The sequence below is a fragment of the Cydia fagiglandana genome, chromosome 18, assembly GCF_963556715.1.
Source record: "Cydia fagiglandana chromosome 18, ilCydFagi1.1, whole genome shotgun sequence".
Taxonomy (NCBI): Eukaryota; Metazoa; Arthropoda; class Insecta; order Lepidoptera; family Tortricidae; genus Cydia; species Cydia fagiglandana.
The window spans coordinates 15,787,495-15,804,422 of record NC_085949.1 but is presented as its reverse complement, the minus strand read 5'-3'; the positions used below and the strand labels follow the sequence as shown (position 1 = coordinate 15,804,422).

At 35.6% G+C, this 16,928-nt stretch overlaps 1 protein-coding gene across 3 annotated transcripts; it reads left to right on the top strand.

The window, feature by feature from the left end:
* The first annotated feature begins 490 nt into the window (after positions 1-490).
* On the top strand, positions 491-16,295 carry LOC134673290 (uncharacterized). Of its 3 annotated transcripts, none has more exons than XM_063531253.1 (11): positions 491-570; positions 655-711; positions 1,510-1,634; positions 1,776-1,922; positions 3,546-3,758; positions 7,840-8,002; positions 8,768-8,955; positions 9,431-9,581; positions 9,814-9,908; positions 10,442-10,528; positions 11,252-16,295. In XM_063531253.1, the coding sequence occupies exons 1-11, from the start codon at positions 543-545 to the stop codon at positions 11,579-11,581; spliced, it is 1,584 nt and encodes a 527-aa protein (XP_063387323.1). In that variant the 5' UTR covers positions 491-542; the 3' UTR covers positions 11,582-16,295. The 3 variants fall into 3 exon arrangements, with proteins under 3 accessions (XP_063387323.1, XP_063387322.1, XP_063387324.1); XM_063531252.1 differs by having other exon boundaries at positions 8,765-8,955; XM_063531254.1 differs by lacking the exon at positions 3,546-3,758 and having other exon boundaries at positions 8,765-8,955.
* Positions 16,296-16,928: the final 633 nt, after the last annotated feature.

Here is a 16,928-nt window from a genome sequence, read left to right as displayed (position 1 = left end):
GACAGACAGACATGACGAATCCATAAGGATTCCGTTTTTTGCCATTTGGCTACGGAACCCTAAAAATGTGTAGGTATTCATCACATGTCAAAGACCGTGGCGGTACTCGATACATTATGATTGGACCATTAAACGCTTCTGTCGTTTTTTTACTTATGGGTCTGCAATTTAAAATCACAATTTCAATTCTAAATATTAATACCTAAACCGCTACCTAACGAGTAATATTACACAAATAACCCACATTTTTTTTATTTCAATAGTTATCTTATTATTCCCTTTTAAAGCCCAGTAATAGTGCCATTACTATCTCATTAAATTTACTCCAATAGGTACCAATAGAAAGTGTGCGCTGACACGCCATGCGTTGCGTGTATGGAAACCTTTATTCGAAACTCGTGCGCGCGAACGGGTGACGACGGAGGCGACGCTTGCGCAACCCCCGCCCCCGCGCCTCCGCCCCACCGGCCAGTCCGGCCATCGGCGACCGCCAGTTTATCCGAATTCGTGCAGCGATGTGTACATGTAACTAGTGATACATTATGACGGGAATAATGGATTTAAACATTGGTGGGTAAGAACACATTATGATTGTTATGTAATTAACTCTAATTGTTATAAATTAAGAAGGTAATAGGGTTTTTATTTTTTAAGGTCTCGTATATTTGCATGAATGGGGCATTTCCGCGGAAACCATTAAACGCTTCGAAGGTACGTGTTTGTTATTTTCGTTGTCGGATTATTTTCGTTTTTTTTAGTGTTAGAAATTAGGTAACCAATGTTGGCGTGTCTTTTTATTGGAAAATGCTTTTAAAACATTAGTATAATATATAATTTGAACTATTACTTATGAAAGCGAGCTTGTCGGTCGCCATCTTGTTTAAATTGATTCACGGTAAATTTCTGTGTTGTTTTATCTCATGAATCTTGTACCTTTAAACGAGCAATTATTGTTATTTATTTATTTTTATATTTCGTTGATCTCGGAAACGGCTCTAACGATTTCAATGAAATTTGGTATATGGGGGTTTTCGGGGGCGAAAAATCGATCTAGTCTAGCTAGTCTTATCTCTGCGAAAACGCTCAATTTTTAGAGTTCCGTACCCAAAGGGTAAAACGGGACCCTATTACTAAGACTCCGCTGTCCGTCCGTCCGTCTGTCACCAGGCTGTATCTCACGAACCGTGATAGCTAGACAGTTGAAATTTTCACAGATGATGTATTTCTGTTGCCGCTATAACAACAAATACTAAAAACAGAATAAAATAAAGATTTTAGTGGGGCTCCCATACAACAAACGTGATTTTTGACTGAGGTTAAGCAACGTCGGGCGGAGTCAGTACTTGGATGACCGTTTTCTTTTTTGCCGTTTTTTGCATTATGGTACGGAACCCTTCGTGCGCGAGTCCGACTCGCACTTGCCCGGTTTTTGAGTTTTATAATGTTTTCCGAGCAAAGCTCGGTCTCCCAGATATTATTGTTAACAGTGCAATACTTAACATATTTCAGATAACAATATATCCCTCGAATTAATGAAATGTATGAAATCTGAAGAGTTACAGGAACTCATTCCGAATATAAGAGACAGAATTTTGTTCAAATCTGGGTTGGAACAGCTCTACAAAGTTATAGACGTACGTACCTATTGTTTACTTACCTGTCAACCTTTACTTATTAAGTAGTTGAATCAAAAGCTGTGCTTTTGTTGAAATGACACATTATTCTTAGTTAAAACCACAGTTTTCCTTTCTTTACTGAAATGGTTATGGTTGCAGGAAACGTCAACGGAAGCGGCAACAACAAGTGACATAGATTCGAGTAATGATGGTATATCAGCGCCGTGTAGTCCATCAGGGCGTGCGTCCAGTTTATCCAGTGTGTCCAGCTGTAACGAGAACCCTCGATCCGGAAAAAATCCACGCGTAAGTGTTTGAGCATTACTTAACTAATTTATATTATAAAACAAAGTTCTCTGCTGCGTCTGTCTGTATGTTCGCGATAAACTTAAAAACGATTGCACGGATTTTCATGCGGTTTTGACCAATACCATTCGAGTGACGCGACTCTTTCTTTGGTTGGACTGTAGCAAAGAGGGGCTGGGACTTAGAATTTTTATTTATTTTAATTTTAATTGTCATTACTAAAAAAGTGATTATTTCATCAAAATCTTTTAAATAAATCGTCGTCTAGTACCCACAACACAAGCCTTATTGAGCTTACTGTGGGACTAGGTAGATCTGTGTAAAATTGTCCTATAAGTAATATTTATTTTATTTTTATTTTAAATTATTCTAAGTGTTTTGCAACCCATAGGGGTTGCTTGGTTTTGTTCCTTTAATTAAATTTCCTATTCCCAGAAACGGCCCGACGGCCCCTCTTTGGTATTACAGTTTGTTGGGCATGGGTTGTGCACACCATCTTTACAATAGGTTAAAACTACATGTCCAAATTGTTGTTTACACGAATTTTAAGGCTGCGGACCGCGTGCGTCCAGGCCCCTATTTCACCAACGTGACAGGTGCGACAATTCGACAAGTCTCATTGTTGCTGACGTCACAGGCATCCATGGGCTACGGTTATCGCTTACCATCGGGCGGGCCGTATTCCTGTTTGTCACCATCATTGTATTATTTAAAAAAACTTTATTATATCGGCAAAACACAGGCATTTCTCTTGCGATGCTTATGATGATAATGATGACAATTGTCACAAGATTTCAAAGAACTTTCGGTAATTCTTGACAGCAAATGAGTTTTGTGCCGGAATGTTGTGACAATTGTCGTATTTCTTGTGACAATTGTCATTAGCTTCGCAAAATAAGTACTTATTAACTGGCGATATAGTGGAGTTTTTTTTAAATTAACATGTTGGTGGCACACAACCACACCGCCCATCTGATGGTACGCGGTTACCGTAGCCTATGGAGGCCTGTGACGTCAGTAACAGTGATGTCGACAATTGCCGGACCTGTCACGTTGGTGAAATAGGGGCCAGTCCGCGGCCTAAACGTTCCGTCACACAGGCGCGTTTTCCGGGCGGGACGTGAGCGTTTTGTATTAAAAGCGGCGCGTCCTGTGTCCTGTGTGACGAAGCCTTTAATAGAGTTCCGTAGGTCTTAATAGGGAAGCCTTATAATTTCGTCATGTCTATCCGTCCGTCTGTCTGTCTATCGGTCTGTTAGTCTTTATAAACCCCTGACGCAAAAAGAGGGGTAAGTAATTAAAATTTCACGTGTCTTGTGTGTCTGTCTGTGACATCTAAACGGATGGACCGCTTTTTTTAATCGAGATGATTCTTAGCTAAATTGTATCAAAATCTGTTTAGCCTTTTTTGAGATATTGAAGTAAGTATACAAGTACGTTCCCTACAGGTGGCATTAAAAAATCCTAAACTGTATAAGTAACAAATTGTTGTTTTCACACGTAACACTAAATATTCGAAACCTTTGTAAACAAACTTAGTTATGCAGTTACCACAAAGCTTTCTCGGTATTAATTGTGTATCCACTATATTGTCTTTATTTATTTTCTGATTCTTATTCATAGGAAATCGATATAACAACAATTTTGAACGATAATAACCACGGTAAACTAGTTTTGGCACGTTTGAAAACGTGCAAGAAGCTCGACGCTACTTTTAGATCCCATCTAACCAAAAGTATTGTTGAGTGGTACCTTAAGCATAACGAATGCATGAAAAAGGAAGATTTTATGGTTATAGCTGAAGCAATTCAAGTCTTTATTCCCACGGAATTAAAGGTTACCTACTTTTATACGCATTATTCGTAGGTAGTTATTGCATGTAAGTAATATGAGTATACAAGTGTTCCAAAAACCAGCGTTAAAATGAAAAGGTCTGATATAAGGCAGCTCATTTACGTCATTTATGGTCACCCTCTTTGTTTTATCCATCCTCTTTGCTTTCTGTACCTATCAATCTTACAATTCTTACATATTAGTGCGATAGAGACAGATACAGTTGTCGTAGCGCAAAAGATTGGCATGTTGGCTATTACGCGCCCGTGGTGCCTAGCCAAGATGGCAATTTTTGTTTTTAATTTAATAACCAAATCATTAGGTACATTACATAGGTACAAATTTCGCCGTTCTGGGGGTATTAATTTAATAACCAAATCTTTAGTACAATTTAGCTGTTCTGGGGGCCTTGCCAATATGCCAATCGCTTGCGCTCCGACAACGAAGCGCTTTCTGTCTCTATCAGACTATCACTCTTACATATTAGGGCGATACAGATACAGAGATAACGTTTCGTTGCCTTAGCGCAAACGATTGGCATGTTGGCTACGCACCCAAGGTGCCTAGCTAAGATGCCAATTTATGTTTTTAATTTAATAATAACTAGAGATGCAACGGAGAGTTGTTTGGCCGGATACCGGATATTCGGCCTGACCATCGGCCGAATATCCGGTATCGAATATCCGAATATTCGGCCGGCGGAACTATACCTACATTTCGGTTCTTCAGGTGCGCATTGTGCAGGTTTTGACCTGTTTCGTAGTTAACGATCGCGCGGATTCATTTCTGGGTTCGAAATAAGTGCGCGTGCAAGTGAGTGGAATGTTTAAATTGTTTTAAAATAATAAACGGTTTTTATAGTCCGTGGAGCTCACGACATAAAAGTGTGATATACGGCAAATGATGATGATGGAATTTCCTTTTGCAGAGTTGCTCCTTTTGACTCACAGATTGATTTAGGAGGGGGAGCCAACCGGATTTTTGATGCAACATTTTGACTTAAGGGGGGGTGCCCTCCGAAATTTGTAAAAAAATTTGTTTGGCTATGTGCGCAAGTTTGGTATAATTTTCGGGTAAATCAAGGATGCTAAATTCATTTCTGATATTTAATTTAAACGGTTTCATATAAATAATTTGAAAAAAAAATTCAATTTTATTTTTTTTCGATAAAATGCCAAAACTTTTCTTATTTTTATATATACACAAAAAATAAAAATTTCATGAAAAAGCCCTACTATTCCTCGTTATAAAAAGTATACACATGGTATATTTATGTCTAAAAATATAGAGAAAAAAAATGAAATGTAGACCTACTTTCGACCACCAGCTCACTGAATAGTATACAAATATATGAGTTACAGCTATGAGAATTACGGCGTTTGATGATGATGAGATACCCACAGATAGGCATAGTGAGTCCTTAAAACCCTTAGATCATTTTAGGAATGGGAGCCACCTTGATTTTTGGTGCGGTGTGATTGAAAGGGTGGGGATGATTTGTCCCATACAATCATAAATTTATGAAAGCATCTGTTTAGGTTTCTGCATTAAGTTTGGTGTCATTATCGAGTAAATTAAAAGAAAAAAAGAGCAATGGACTAATAGTTACATTATTTCGTATTTAAAAGATTTTACTGCCTAATATATTTGTAAATACTCTTTAACATTGCTTATGCTTGGTGCACAACGTAATCCGATTTAAGGGACGTAACTATACGGAGGAAAATAATTTAAATATTAGTCAATATTGACATTATTAATTTGTATTTTGAATACTTAATTACCTAAATGATTTCTATCTTTTGATTTACTCGAAAATGTCATCAAACTTATTGCAGAAACCTAAACAGGTGCTTGCGTAAATTTATGATTGTATGGGACAAATCACCCCACCTTTCATCCCGACTGTATCAAAAATCAAGGTGAATCTCCTTCCTAAAATGATCTAAGGGTTCTAAGGACTCACTATGTATAGTAAAAAGGGATCTCATCATCATAAATTGCTAAGCTGTAGCTCACACCGTTGTATCTTGTTCAATGGGTAGTCGAAAGTAGGTCTACATTTAAATTTTTTTGGTCACATTAATGTAGAATAAATCTGCCATATGTATACTTTTTATAACGAGAAATAGTAGGGCTTTTTCATGAAATTTTTATTTTTTGTGTGCATATTATAATAAGAAAAATATCGGCTTTTATTTGGAAAAAAAAATAGAAAGTTTATATTTTTCATTTTTTTTCAAATTATTTATATGAAACCGTATAAATTAAATATCAGAAACTAATTTAGCATCCTTGAGTTACACGAAAATGATACCAAACTTGACCAAATAGCAAAACTTTATTTTTTACAAATTTCGGGGACCTCAAGGGAAAATCAAGGGGACCCTTGAGTCAAAATTTTGCATCAAAAATTCGATTGGCTCCCCTTCGTAAATCAATCTGTGAGTCAAAAGGAGCAACTCTGCAAAAGGAAATTCCATCATCATCATTTGCCGTATAATTAAGTGAACACCAGGGACTATAATAGTAAAGGTTTTAAAATAATAAATAATAAACTGTTTCTTAGATCCAATTTGTTTACTCAGAAATCACGCAATGTTACTTTCCGGTATCCGGCCGAATAGTAGGTTACTATCCGGTATCCGGCCGGATATTAAAATATTGGCCGGATACCGGATAATAACCATATCATTAGGTATTACAAATGGTACAATTTAGCTGTTCTGGGGGCCTAGCTAACATACCAATCGTTTGCGCCACGAGAACGAAACGCTATCTCTGTCTCTCTATCGCACTAATATGTAGGTAAGATTCCAGTGACAGAGACAGAAAGCGCTTCGTTGTCGGTTGTCGGAGTGTAGGCGATTGGTAACTTAGCCAGGCCCCCAGAACATCTAAATTGTACCTTAAGATTTGGTTATTAAATTAAAAACAAAAAAAAATATCTTGGCTAGGCACCTTGGGTGCATGGGTGCGTAGCCAACATGCCAATCCCTTGCGCTACCACAACGAAACGCTAGCTCTGTATCCCTATCGCACTAATATGTAAGAGTGATAGAGATAGATGACTATATACAACTCTACGGAACGTTAACGATTGGCATGTTGGCTAAGCACCCTGATCGGATGATAGAACCGTACTCTTCTTCTTCTTCCTCCTCGCGTTGTCCCGGCATTTTGCCACGGCTCATGGGAGCCTGGGGTCCGCTTGGCAACTAATCCCAGAAATTGGCGTAGGCACTAGTTTTTTATGAAAGCGACTGCTATAACATAACATAAAGCGTGGTCGTGCCAGATAGCATCTTTTTCGTGAATTTATACAAAATCTTCCGTGGTCGTGCTGTATAGCATCACACACACAATGATGGATTATATGTGCCTTATTATCAGCCCTTTTCGTTTTGACGTTGGTTTATGGGATATCTTGTATAAGTATAATTAGATTAGTGTTGCTTCATTGAAAATGTAATAGACGCTTAGCTAAAATGTATGTAAGTAGATAGAGATAGGCATTATGTATGTGATGTACCAAGAGGGTGGACCAAAATCGAAGACAACGCAATCGACGCCTTATTTAATGCAGTGCTACGCAACGTAAGCGCAGACCGCAATAACGTACCTTTCGACATGGTTTGTCACATTTTACCCTCTCAAGGGATGATTCCCGAGATAAAAAAATATGTTCTTATAACGTTATCCTGGTTAGAGTGGATTTAAAAAAGTTTTTCTTTATAATTACTCCTAGTAAATTTGTTCATCTTTGCAAATCATTAAAAAAGTTAACGAAAAGTAATTGAGTAATTTAATTACGAATTAATGTAATTGCAATTGCAAACTACACAGAAAATTAAATTTTATGTAATTAAATTACAAACAATTAAATTATATGTAATTCAATTAGTAATTAAATTACTCAAGTAATTAATTACGCCCAACACTGATAATACGAGTGAGATGCATAGAAAGTAAGTTACGCACACCGCTAGCGAATATGTCAGTGTCAGATCAATGTCAAGCTCGTGGTACTGAAGTTAGCTAACTACGAGTATAGTTACGTCACAGCGTTTTTGTCTGTTTTTAGGAGACATACTACATACCTGGTTTGAAATACAACAACAAATATAGACCTGCCAAAGGAAAACTGATAGATAGGTATAATAATCAAAGGAGACTATTAAAACGAGAAGGTGTTCTTGGCCGGAAAAGAAAACTTCAAATTGAAAATATTGATCAGGAACATTCAGGTACCTACCTAACTACTTACATGTTTAGGCCAGTAAACGAAGGAATTACAGCGGAAATAATACGTGTATAATAAGTGTGTGTACGTGTATAAAAAGGCGCGAATATATTATTAATACATTTTAAAATATTGATCCTAGCGAAAAAGTGTACTGAATGTTTTTTGTAGATTTCTTATGTAATAGATTTTTTTTTTGCTACGGGCCACCGTTTAAGAGTTATTTACGAAAAACTACGAAAAGTGACCTTAAAACCCCCCCTACCCGTTAGCTTCACCCCCACCCCCCGGTACTTTTAGTATTTTCTTTAATACACCATTACCTACACCCATGCTAAAATTGGCTTACACACGAATTATTTCCCCCGATTGGCAATGTTTGGTGTTCGTTTGGTGTACTAGTTTACAGAGTCAACACCAAATACACTTAAGATCAATGTAATCGGGTCACTATGTATGGAAAATCCTGATTTCATTGCTCAGGATGATAGCAGACAAAGTAGCCAAATGTATATCTAAGTCGCAACCCATCTTAAAGGGGCCCACTGATTACCAGTCCGCCGGACGGTATCGGCCTATCAGTTGTTCGGAGCTGTCAACTTTTTGTTCCAACTGACAGGCCGATATGGGCCCCTTAATTAAGTACCTTATACTAAGGATTTGTTGCAAAGTATTTGGCCACATTGTCTGCTCTTACGTGTTTTATATTTACTTTTCATGTGTTGTTTTGCATTTTACTTTTTTACTAAAACATCATTATCTTCAGCAGACATTGAAGAAGACGAGGAAACCGTTATATGGCTTCAGTACAACAAAGAGCCGTTTCAAGAAGTAAAAGATAAATGGCTGCAAACTAGAAAATATCGCATACAAACAGATTACAAAAACTCCACCAAAAATTTGCAAGACATATTAAAGAAATACCCCTTGTTAAAGCAGAGTTTTGGCTTTCAGCTTGTAAGTATACATTTTTATTAAAGCGGTAAAATAGTTATTCCTGTGAAAGTTAATTTAGCGCCACTTGCACCATTCTACTAACCCCGGGTTAACCGGTTAAACCTGACTTACCAGTACAAATTGAGACTAAGTTAACGTTTTAACCGCATAACCTTGAGTTACGGGATGGTGCAAGTGGCCCTAAACGATTAAGGGCCACTTGCACCAATCACTAACCCGGGGTTAACCGGTTACTCATACTCATTTATTTATAATATAATTACATATTACACGTCAAAATTGATATTAAATTAGGTAAATTAAGTAAAACCTGGAGTTACCACGATTACCAGTACAATTTGACACTGGGTTAACGGTTTAACCGGTTAACGCCGGACTAGTGGGATGGTGCAAGTGGTGCTAACGGATTAACTATTTTGTGACAAATATTATCTTTCAGCACTGATTAGTATTTAATATTTTATATGGTTTGCAGATTGAGTTGGACTTTGAATACAGCCATCCTAAAAGGGGCATCTCACTGTTTGTGAAGTTTCCAGAGTTTTTAGAAAAAGCTAATGCTGCTTTTATTGGCGTGAAAGTATTTCAAGATTTGAAGATCCTCTTCAACAACACAACACAAGAAGGTAAATTTTGCCTTTGGTAAATTTTATCGCGAGATAGAGATAGATTTCTCTTATGTGGATGAATCGAGAAATTGGGCCACTGCAGGAAAAAACATTAGGTTGCTTTTACCTTACCTGATCTTATACATAATAATCGTCTTTGTTTTACATGACCATATTATATAATAAGCTCTAATAAGTAGGTACCTATAATAAAATAAAATTCACTAATAAAATTTAAATTTAATTTCAGACACGAAAACATTTATTGCTTTGTCCCTACTTTGTGGGAAACTTGTCCCGACTGTCGGCAGATCTGATAATAGAAGGAACGATAAAAACGAAAAGGTAAGATAGCTGATAGGTTTTGATACATTTATTGTAAATTAGTAAACATCCCTACAATGGAACAGGCACCAGTAATTTAAACACTGGCAAGATTTTACCATAAACAGGAGCCATAGAACTGCTTAAGTTTGATGTTTCATTGATTATTCTTTGTTTTAAAATTAATGGCACCATACATCCCATCATGACTGGAACAAAAAAAACATAGTTTTTATTTGTTATATTGAAACCATAAAACATAATGGACGAATAGGACATTCAACTTTTAACTCGTAAAGTGGTAGAAATTTTACAGGTGCCGAGAAAATATCAAAATGCTCCAAATTTTCTTTTAAATGTCACACATGTCTGGTTCTCCTAACATAGGTTTATTAATCGACCTCAAAAAAGTCGATGGTTCACAGATAGTTCACAGTTCGTGGTCTCTATTTTATCATACAGTTATTTACTCAATGTTTGTTAAGATTTTTATATTATTTATTTACTTATATTACATATATTGACCCTTTGCTTATAAATGTTTCTGTTTTTAGCGCTCGTCAAAGGATTTGGCTGACCAAAAAAAATATAACAAACCGACCATATTAGAATCACGTGACAGCTTGATATTGCATGTGAAGGTAAATATTTTTAATTTAATACCTTATTTTGTATACTATAATAATAAAAAATATTTCAGCATATACACGTCCCACTGCTGGACACAGGCCTCCTCTCATGCGCGAGAGGGCTTGGGCTATAGTCCCCGCGCTAGCCAATGCGGGTTGACGACTTCACATATACCTTTGAATTCTTCGCAGATGTATGCAGGTTTCCTCACGATGTTTTTCTTCACCGAAAAGCGTCTTAGCTAAGAATATAAAATAAATATAAATTAAAGGTGACAATCCATTTCCAACGACAGCTGCACTACTGTTTATTTTACTATGTAAATTGACAATAACACCGACGCGTTCAGTACCAGTAGTGCAGCTGCGGTCAGAAATGGAATGTTACCCTAAGCTAAGTACTCCAAGCATGTACCTATTGAATATTTTTTGTAAGAAATATACAGTTTACATTTTATTATTTTCTAGACTGCTAAATATCAAATGATATTTCGTACGTAAGTTCCGCAAAACTCACTAGGACGAGCCGGGCTTTGAACCCGCGACCTCCAGATTGAAAGTCGCACGCTCTTACCGCTAGGCCACAAGCGCTTTTTATTGTGTATACTAAACCTGTAAAATGTAGATATTTCAATCGGCATATTCGGCAAACCATGAAGCAAACCCAATTTTTGGGTTTGTCTTATTCGGAATCACTGATGTCAAATGTGTAATAAACTTTTTTTTTTGTTTTAGACTCAGAGTGACATTCAGAATTGCCTTGCAACACGTCGGGATATCCACCTTAAGAAAGGACTCACATGCCAACCAGTGGTAATTTGCGTCGGGCCAGACGTCGAAAATATTACGGAGTTCTACGTCAATTTTGATGACGTCACTTACCAGCTGGAGTCTCTTTTAAAAGCTGTTGACATTTGCTTCAAAACCTTTCATGTATTTGATATAAAATATCCCCGCGAGAGTATTCAGCCGTGGATGTTCATACAACGGTACTTTTATGAAATTCACACGCCACAAGATCATACATTTCCGAGTGTTGCCACTTTAATTGCAGATTTAATGTAAGTTACTATCAATGTTTCTTTAGTGAAAATGACGTTTAATTGCTTTATCTGTAATTCCGAGTTAAAATCCCTGAAAGGTTTGTTTTTACATTTTGACTTGAAACATAATAATTTATCTGAATATAGTTGTGCACAGTCTACATGCAACAGACGCTTTCAAAATATAAAAAGCTATAAGAGACATCTACTCAGTCACAATATCTGTAAGCGGGGTAAATCTCAATCTAATAATGCTACTAATATTAGAACACAAAGAAATCATACACACACACATTGTGAATCAAGTGAGCCGAGTAGTAGTTGTATTCTCCACAATGAATCCGAACAAAATAATGACTTTGAAGTAACATGTATTGAAAATTGTGAAACAGAAATATTACGAAATGATACGTTACCTAATTGTGCTTTTTCACAAGTTTCAAAGCTAACCAGTTCAGACGACATAGCTGATACAAATGAAAAAACCGTTTATGATAACAGCCATATTGAAAATTTACAAAACAAAGCATTACAATTTGCTTTGTCCCTTTATAGCAATCCAAATTTAAACAGGGCTACGGCAGCAAACATTTTAACTGAAATAACACAGAACATAACTAAAGTGATTGGTGAGACTTTAAGTCATTACATGTCAGATGCTGTAAACAACAGTTCTATTCAAGCTGTAATTGATGTATGTTCCACTCCGTTTGAAAAAGTTGACACAGAATGGAAACTTTTACAGTACTTTGAAGGATTAGGTTGTTATATTAAACCCCAGCAATATATAATAGATTCTTCTGTGATACCATGCTTACAAAATGGCTCTAACATATTACAAACTAAAACGGCCAAAGGGACAATGGTGTCACTGAAGGAGTTGTTTAAATGTTTTTTTGAACTACCATCCGTGTTTGAATCAACTTTAACAAATATGGAAAATTTACAGAGTCAAACCGGAAAGCCACTGAGCAATTTCATTCAAGGATCTCTATGGAAATCGAAAATTTTAGGTAGGAGTGGAATATTCATCCCTTATTTTTTATATTTTGATGATTTTGAAACGGGCAATGCTTTAGGCAGCCATTCAGGCAAACAGTCCATCGCAGCCACATACTTGAGTTTTCCAACTCTTCCGTTGGAGTATTTATCATTATTGGAAAATATACTAGTTGCGTCACTGTTTAACACATCCCTAAAAAAGTTTGGTAAAGATTCACTTTTTCATTTACTTATCAGTGAATTGAAAGATTTGGAAACAGAAGGTATTGATATAGTAATTGAAAGTAAAACACAAAAAGTATATTTTGTCCTTGGTTTGATTATTGGCGATAACTTGGGCTTAAACTATTTGTTAGGATTTAGTCAATCATTTTCCAGTAATTATTACTGCAGAATTTGTAAAACTCACAAGTCAGTAATGTGTAAACAAACAGTTGAGTCAGTTTGTACTTTGAGAAACAAAGACAATTATACTAAAGATTTAATTTCAAATGACCCAACCGGAACAGGCGTATACGGAGATAGTATTTTCAATACTCTTCCAACCTACCATGTAACTGAAAATATGGCAGTTGATATCATGCACGATATTTTTGAAGGTGTTTGTCATTACGATATATGCAACATGTTATTGCACTATGTTCATAGGACTAAATTATTTAGTTTGAGCACTTTAAACAGCCGATTATCATTATTTGATTATTCTGCCAAGGAATTAGATCAAAAGCCCGCAACGGAAATAACCATTGACAATTTAAAAAATAAAAAATTAAAAATGAGTGCATCTGAGATGTCTTGTTTCGTTAATATTTTACCTTTTCTTATTGGAGATCTCGTTCCAGAAGATGACAGAGTCTGGAACTTATTTTTGAACTTGTTAAAAATTATTGATATTTTGTTAATGTCTGAAATTGACTGTTCAACAGTAGAATATCTCAAATATTTAATAACAGAACACCATGAACAATATCTCGAATACTTTAATGACACGTTAAAGCCTAAACATCATTTTATGATACACTACCCTCATATTATAAAACGTATAGGACCTCTAAAGCACATTTGGTGCATGCGATTTGAAGCAAAACACAAACAATTAAAACAAACTGCTTATAATACATCATCTAAACGCAATATACCTCTCACTTTAATGATAAAACAACAGTTAAACGTTGCACAAAGAGTTCATACTAGGCAGGGTTTCTCTGACAGACTTACATGTGGAAGCGTTGATAACACTACAATGATTCCTGAATTAACCAACGCGACAGTAAACGGATCTAGTATACGTGATATTCGAATAAATTGGGTGACAAAATATGGCACTATGTTTAAGCCTGGTTTAATTTTTACCATTTTCAATGAGCAAGAAGTTATATTTTACAAAATTGTTTATATACTTAAATTAGAGCCAGCCATTTTTTTATTATGTAAAGTTCTTATTAATATTGGTTTCAATGACCACCTTCAAGCATATCAGCTACACGAAACTAATTGCACGAGTAATTTTGAATGCCTTAAATTAGAGAACGTTACAAGTCTTCCAATAGTTCCTCATTTGGTGCCTAATGGAGATATGTATTGCAGGGTGAAATATTAATAGTTATACCTATTGGGTATTTTATTATGTTTAACATATTTCAGAAAACAAGGTTTCCTTCAAATTAATGTAAAGTATGTAATCTGAGGAGCTGAAAGTCCAACTCCATCTGCAAATCATAAACCAGCTGCTTACAGTCATAATTCATACATTTTCATAAGATAGTGTACATGCAGGTTCATACAGGTTTACATATAAGTAGAAATCAACTACCTCATTTGGTACAAAATTATTAATATCTGCAATTAAGGCGGCATCACTCGGTTTATGTTCTTCTCTCAAAACTCTGGCACTCTGCTTCAACATTTAATGTACCGTTAGAAAATAGTACTGTTTTACAACTTTCAAACGCTATCATTTCTATGTTTTATATAAATTTTGGTATATAGGCGCCACTATCTATAGAGCAATAGGGCACTTTTCAGCCGTCCTAATATAAGGAAAAATAGGGGCTATTCCCACTAGTTACCACCAAGCTGTTACCAGTGGTAACTACTGGGATTTTTTTCTCCACCTTTTACCCTTTTTGTTAAAGTTCAAACCTAATAAAAACAGTATAAATTGTATCGTATAAATACAGAGTAGTTTAATAAATAATGATATGTCCATTAGTGTTCCAGTAAACTGCCTTAAAGTGATAAATAATAGTTTGTTTTTAACTGATTTGTATGTTCGTCCGTATAATTAATTCGAGTTACAATTAATAAGATAAATCTCATTCAAGCGTTAATTTCTCATTGACTATTTTAGTTTTTGCACTTGCACGGGTAAAACTGTTTTTATTTTTATTTTTAATCACTTTTAAGGCAGTTCACTGAAACACTAATCGGCTTAAGTATAATTATTTATTAAAGTACAATATATACAGCGTGTTTGGTACATCGTTTGCCAAATTAAAACGGCAGATAGGTTGAGTCATTTGCTATCTTCTCAGGCCTAGAAATGTTTAATTTGGTGCAAAAAAAATTCTTCCCTTCTATGACAGTTTTTCGTACTTAAATTTCAAATTTTTATTTTCGTAGTTGTAAAAAAATACCATGGCCAATTTTGTTTTTCTAGGTATGAGAACATAGCAAATGACTCAAGCTATCTGCCGTTTTAATTTGGCAAACGATGTACCAAACACCCTGTATATACAACAGTATATATACTGTTTTTATTAGTTGTTGAATTTTAGTGGTAACTACTGGGAAAAAAATCCCAGTAGTTACCACTGGTAATTGGTGGTAACTAGTGCGAATAACCCGAATAATGCAATAACTATATATTATATGAGATTGATACATAGTTACTGCGTATTTTATTAGGACGGCAGCTTTGTGTAGTAAATTTTTTATGGCAGAATTGCTTGTAGGGAGGTGGCTACCTTTTAGAGTGTTTTCCATAGTAGTCTATTTTATAATAAATTATATATTTTGTTAGAGCCAGCCATGACTGAGCAAATACTAAATAAGATTAATGAATGATACACATGAGTTGCGTTCTCGCGCGCGACTCCATACTTGAAGTCGCGCCAGATGTATGGAGTCGCGCGCGAGAACGCAACTCAGCCCACCTACCCCATTGCGATTTTGTAGTCGTTTCGCAGTTGAAATCAAGGCTCTGAACCGGTTTTTTCTTCATACAAAAAATACCGGTATTATTACGTTCTTTTTCGTTCTTTGGTTTTATTATTTCATTTTTGACAATCTAATAATAAGAAGTTGTTACCTAAATACATGATTCAGTCCTACGTAAAGAGCATAAAATAATTAAAAATATTGGGGCTATTTTGGGTTTTACAAAAAACCGGTTCCGAGCCCTGATTGAAATGCAGTCGAGCTATTATATCTTTTCGTTTTTAGATTTGAACATATTTAATCTAATATGCTACTATATATCCCAAAAACCATTTTGTATTTCATGACCCATGTTCCGTGGGAAAAGTTGTTCAGTTTTGTGAGTACCTACTGTACTGTCACTAGGTTTCGGGTTAAGTATACAGGGTTTTTGTAACACCTTGAATATATATTCGCACATATATATATATATATGTATAAAGCATCATAATATGCGCGCCACCTAAACCTAATTCGATTTTTTTTCTACCTGTGGTAGGTTCAATTGTTTAAGAATAAACTTTTTGTCGTATGAATCGTTTTTTAATGTTCTTTTTACAGTACTTGCTATGCCGAACCAACTTGTTTTCTTAGTTAGGCTATAATTAACCTCTATTTTATTTGACTGAAAGTTATGTGTACCTACGCATGCAGAAGATATTTTTGTTTAGTGTCGTGTCTACTTCCTATCTGTGTGAATTTGACTAATGTGTGTAAATTTATCAAAATATTCAAGGAACTTATGTAATTATATTGTATTAACCTAGAATCAATTTAGTATATTTAACAAACCTGTTTTGCAGTGTCTTCTACTAATTTTGTTGCGAACACTAAATGTTTTGTATTGTACCTAGTATTAACAACCTAGACATAATAGTATTGTCAATACAACAGTTTTGCTGTATCAAGTTTGCATTTGTGTTGCATATTATGTACCTGCTCCCCTAGTCTGTTAGGTTTTATGTCCGACGTAAAGCATTAGTCCTCTCCACTCGCATATTTGCCAGAAAGGGACGAATGCTTTATGTCAGACATACAATTTAGCGTACTAGGCTCCACAGATAAAAAAGGCCTTGAATCAACCTTTCGAAGTAAAGGTTGGCTCAACACGAGCTACAGTGTTGAATCAACTTCCGCTAAAAACAAGTTGTAGTCCTAACAACTAAAGC

Bases quoted from the DNA above. Each gene is read 5' to 3' on its own strand.
- LOC134673290 (XM_063531252.1), top strand. From the start codon at position 543: ATGACGGGAATAATGGATTTAAACATTG. The intron at 712-1,509 runs GTACGTGTTTGT...AACATATTTCAG, and splicing joins AACCATTAAACGCTTCGAAG to ATAACAATATATCCCTCGAA. The intron at 9,909-10,441 runs GTAAGATAGCTG...TTCTGTTTTTAG, and splicing joins GGAACGATAAAAACGAAAAG to CGCTCGTCAAAGGATTTGGC.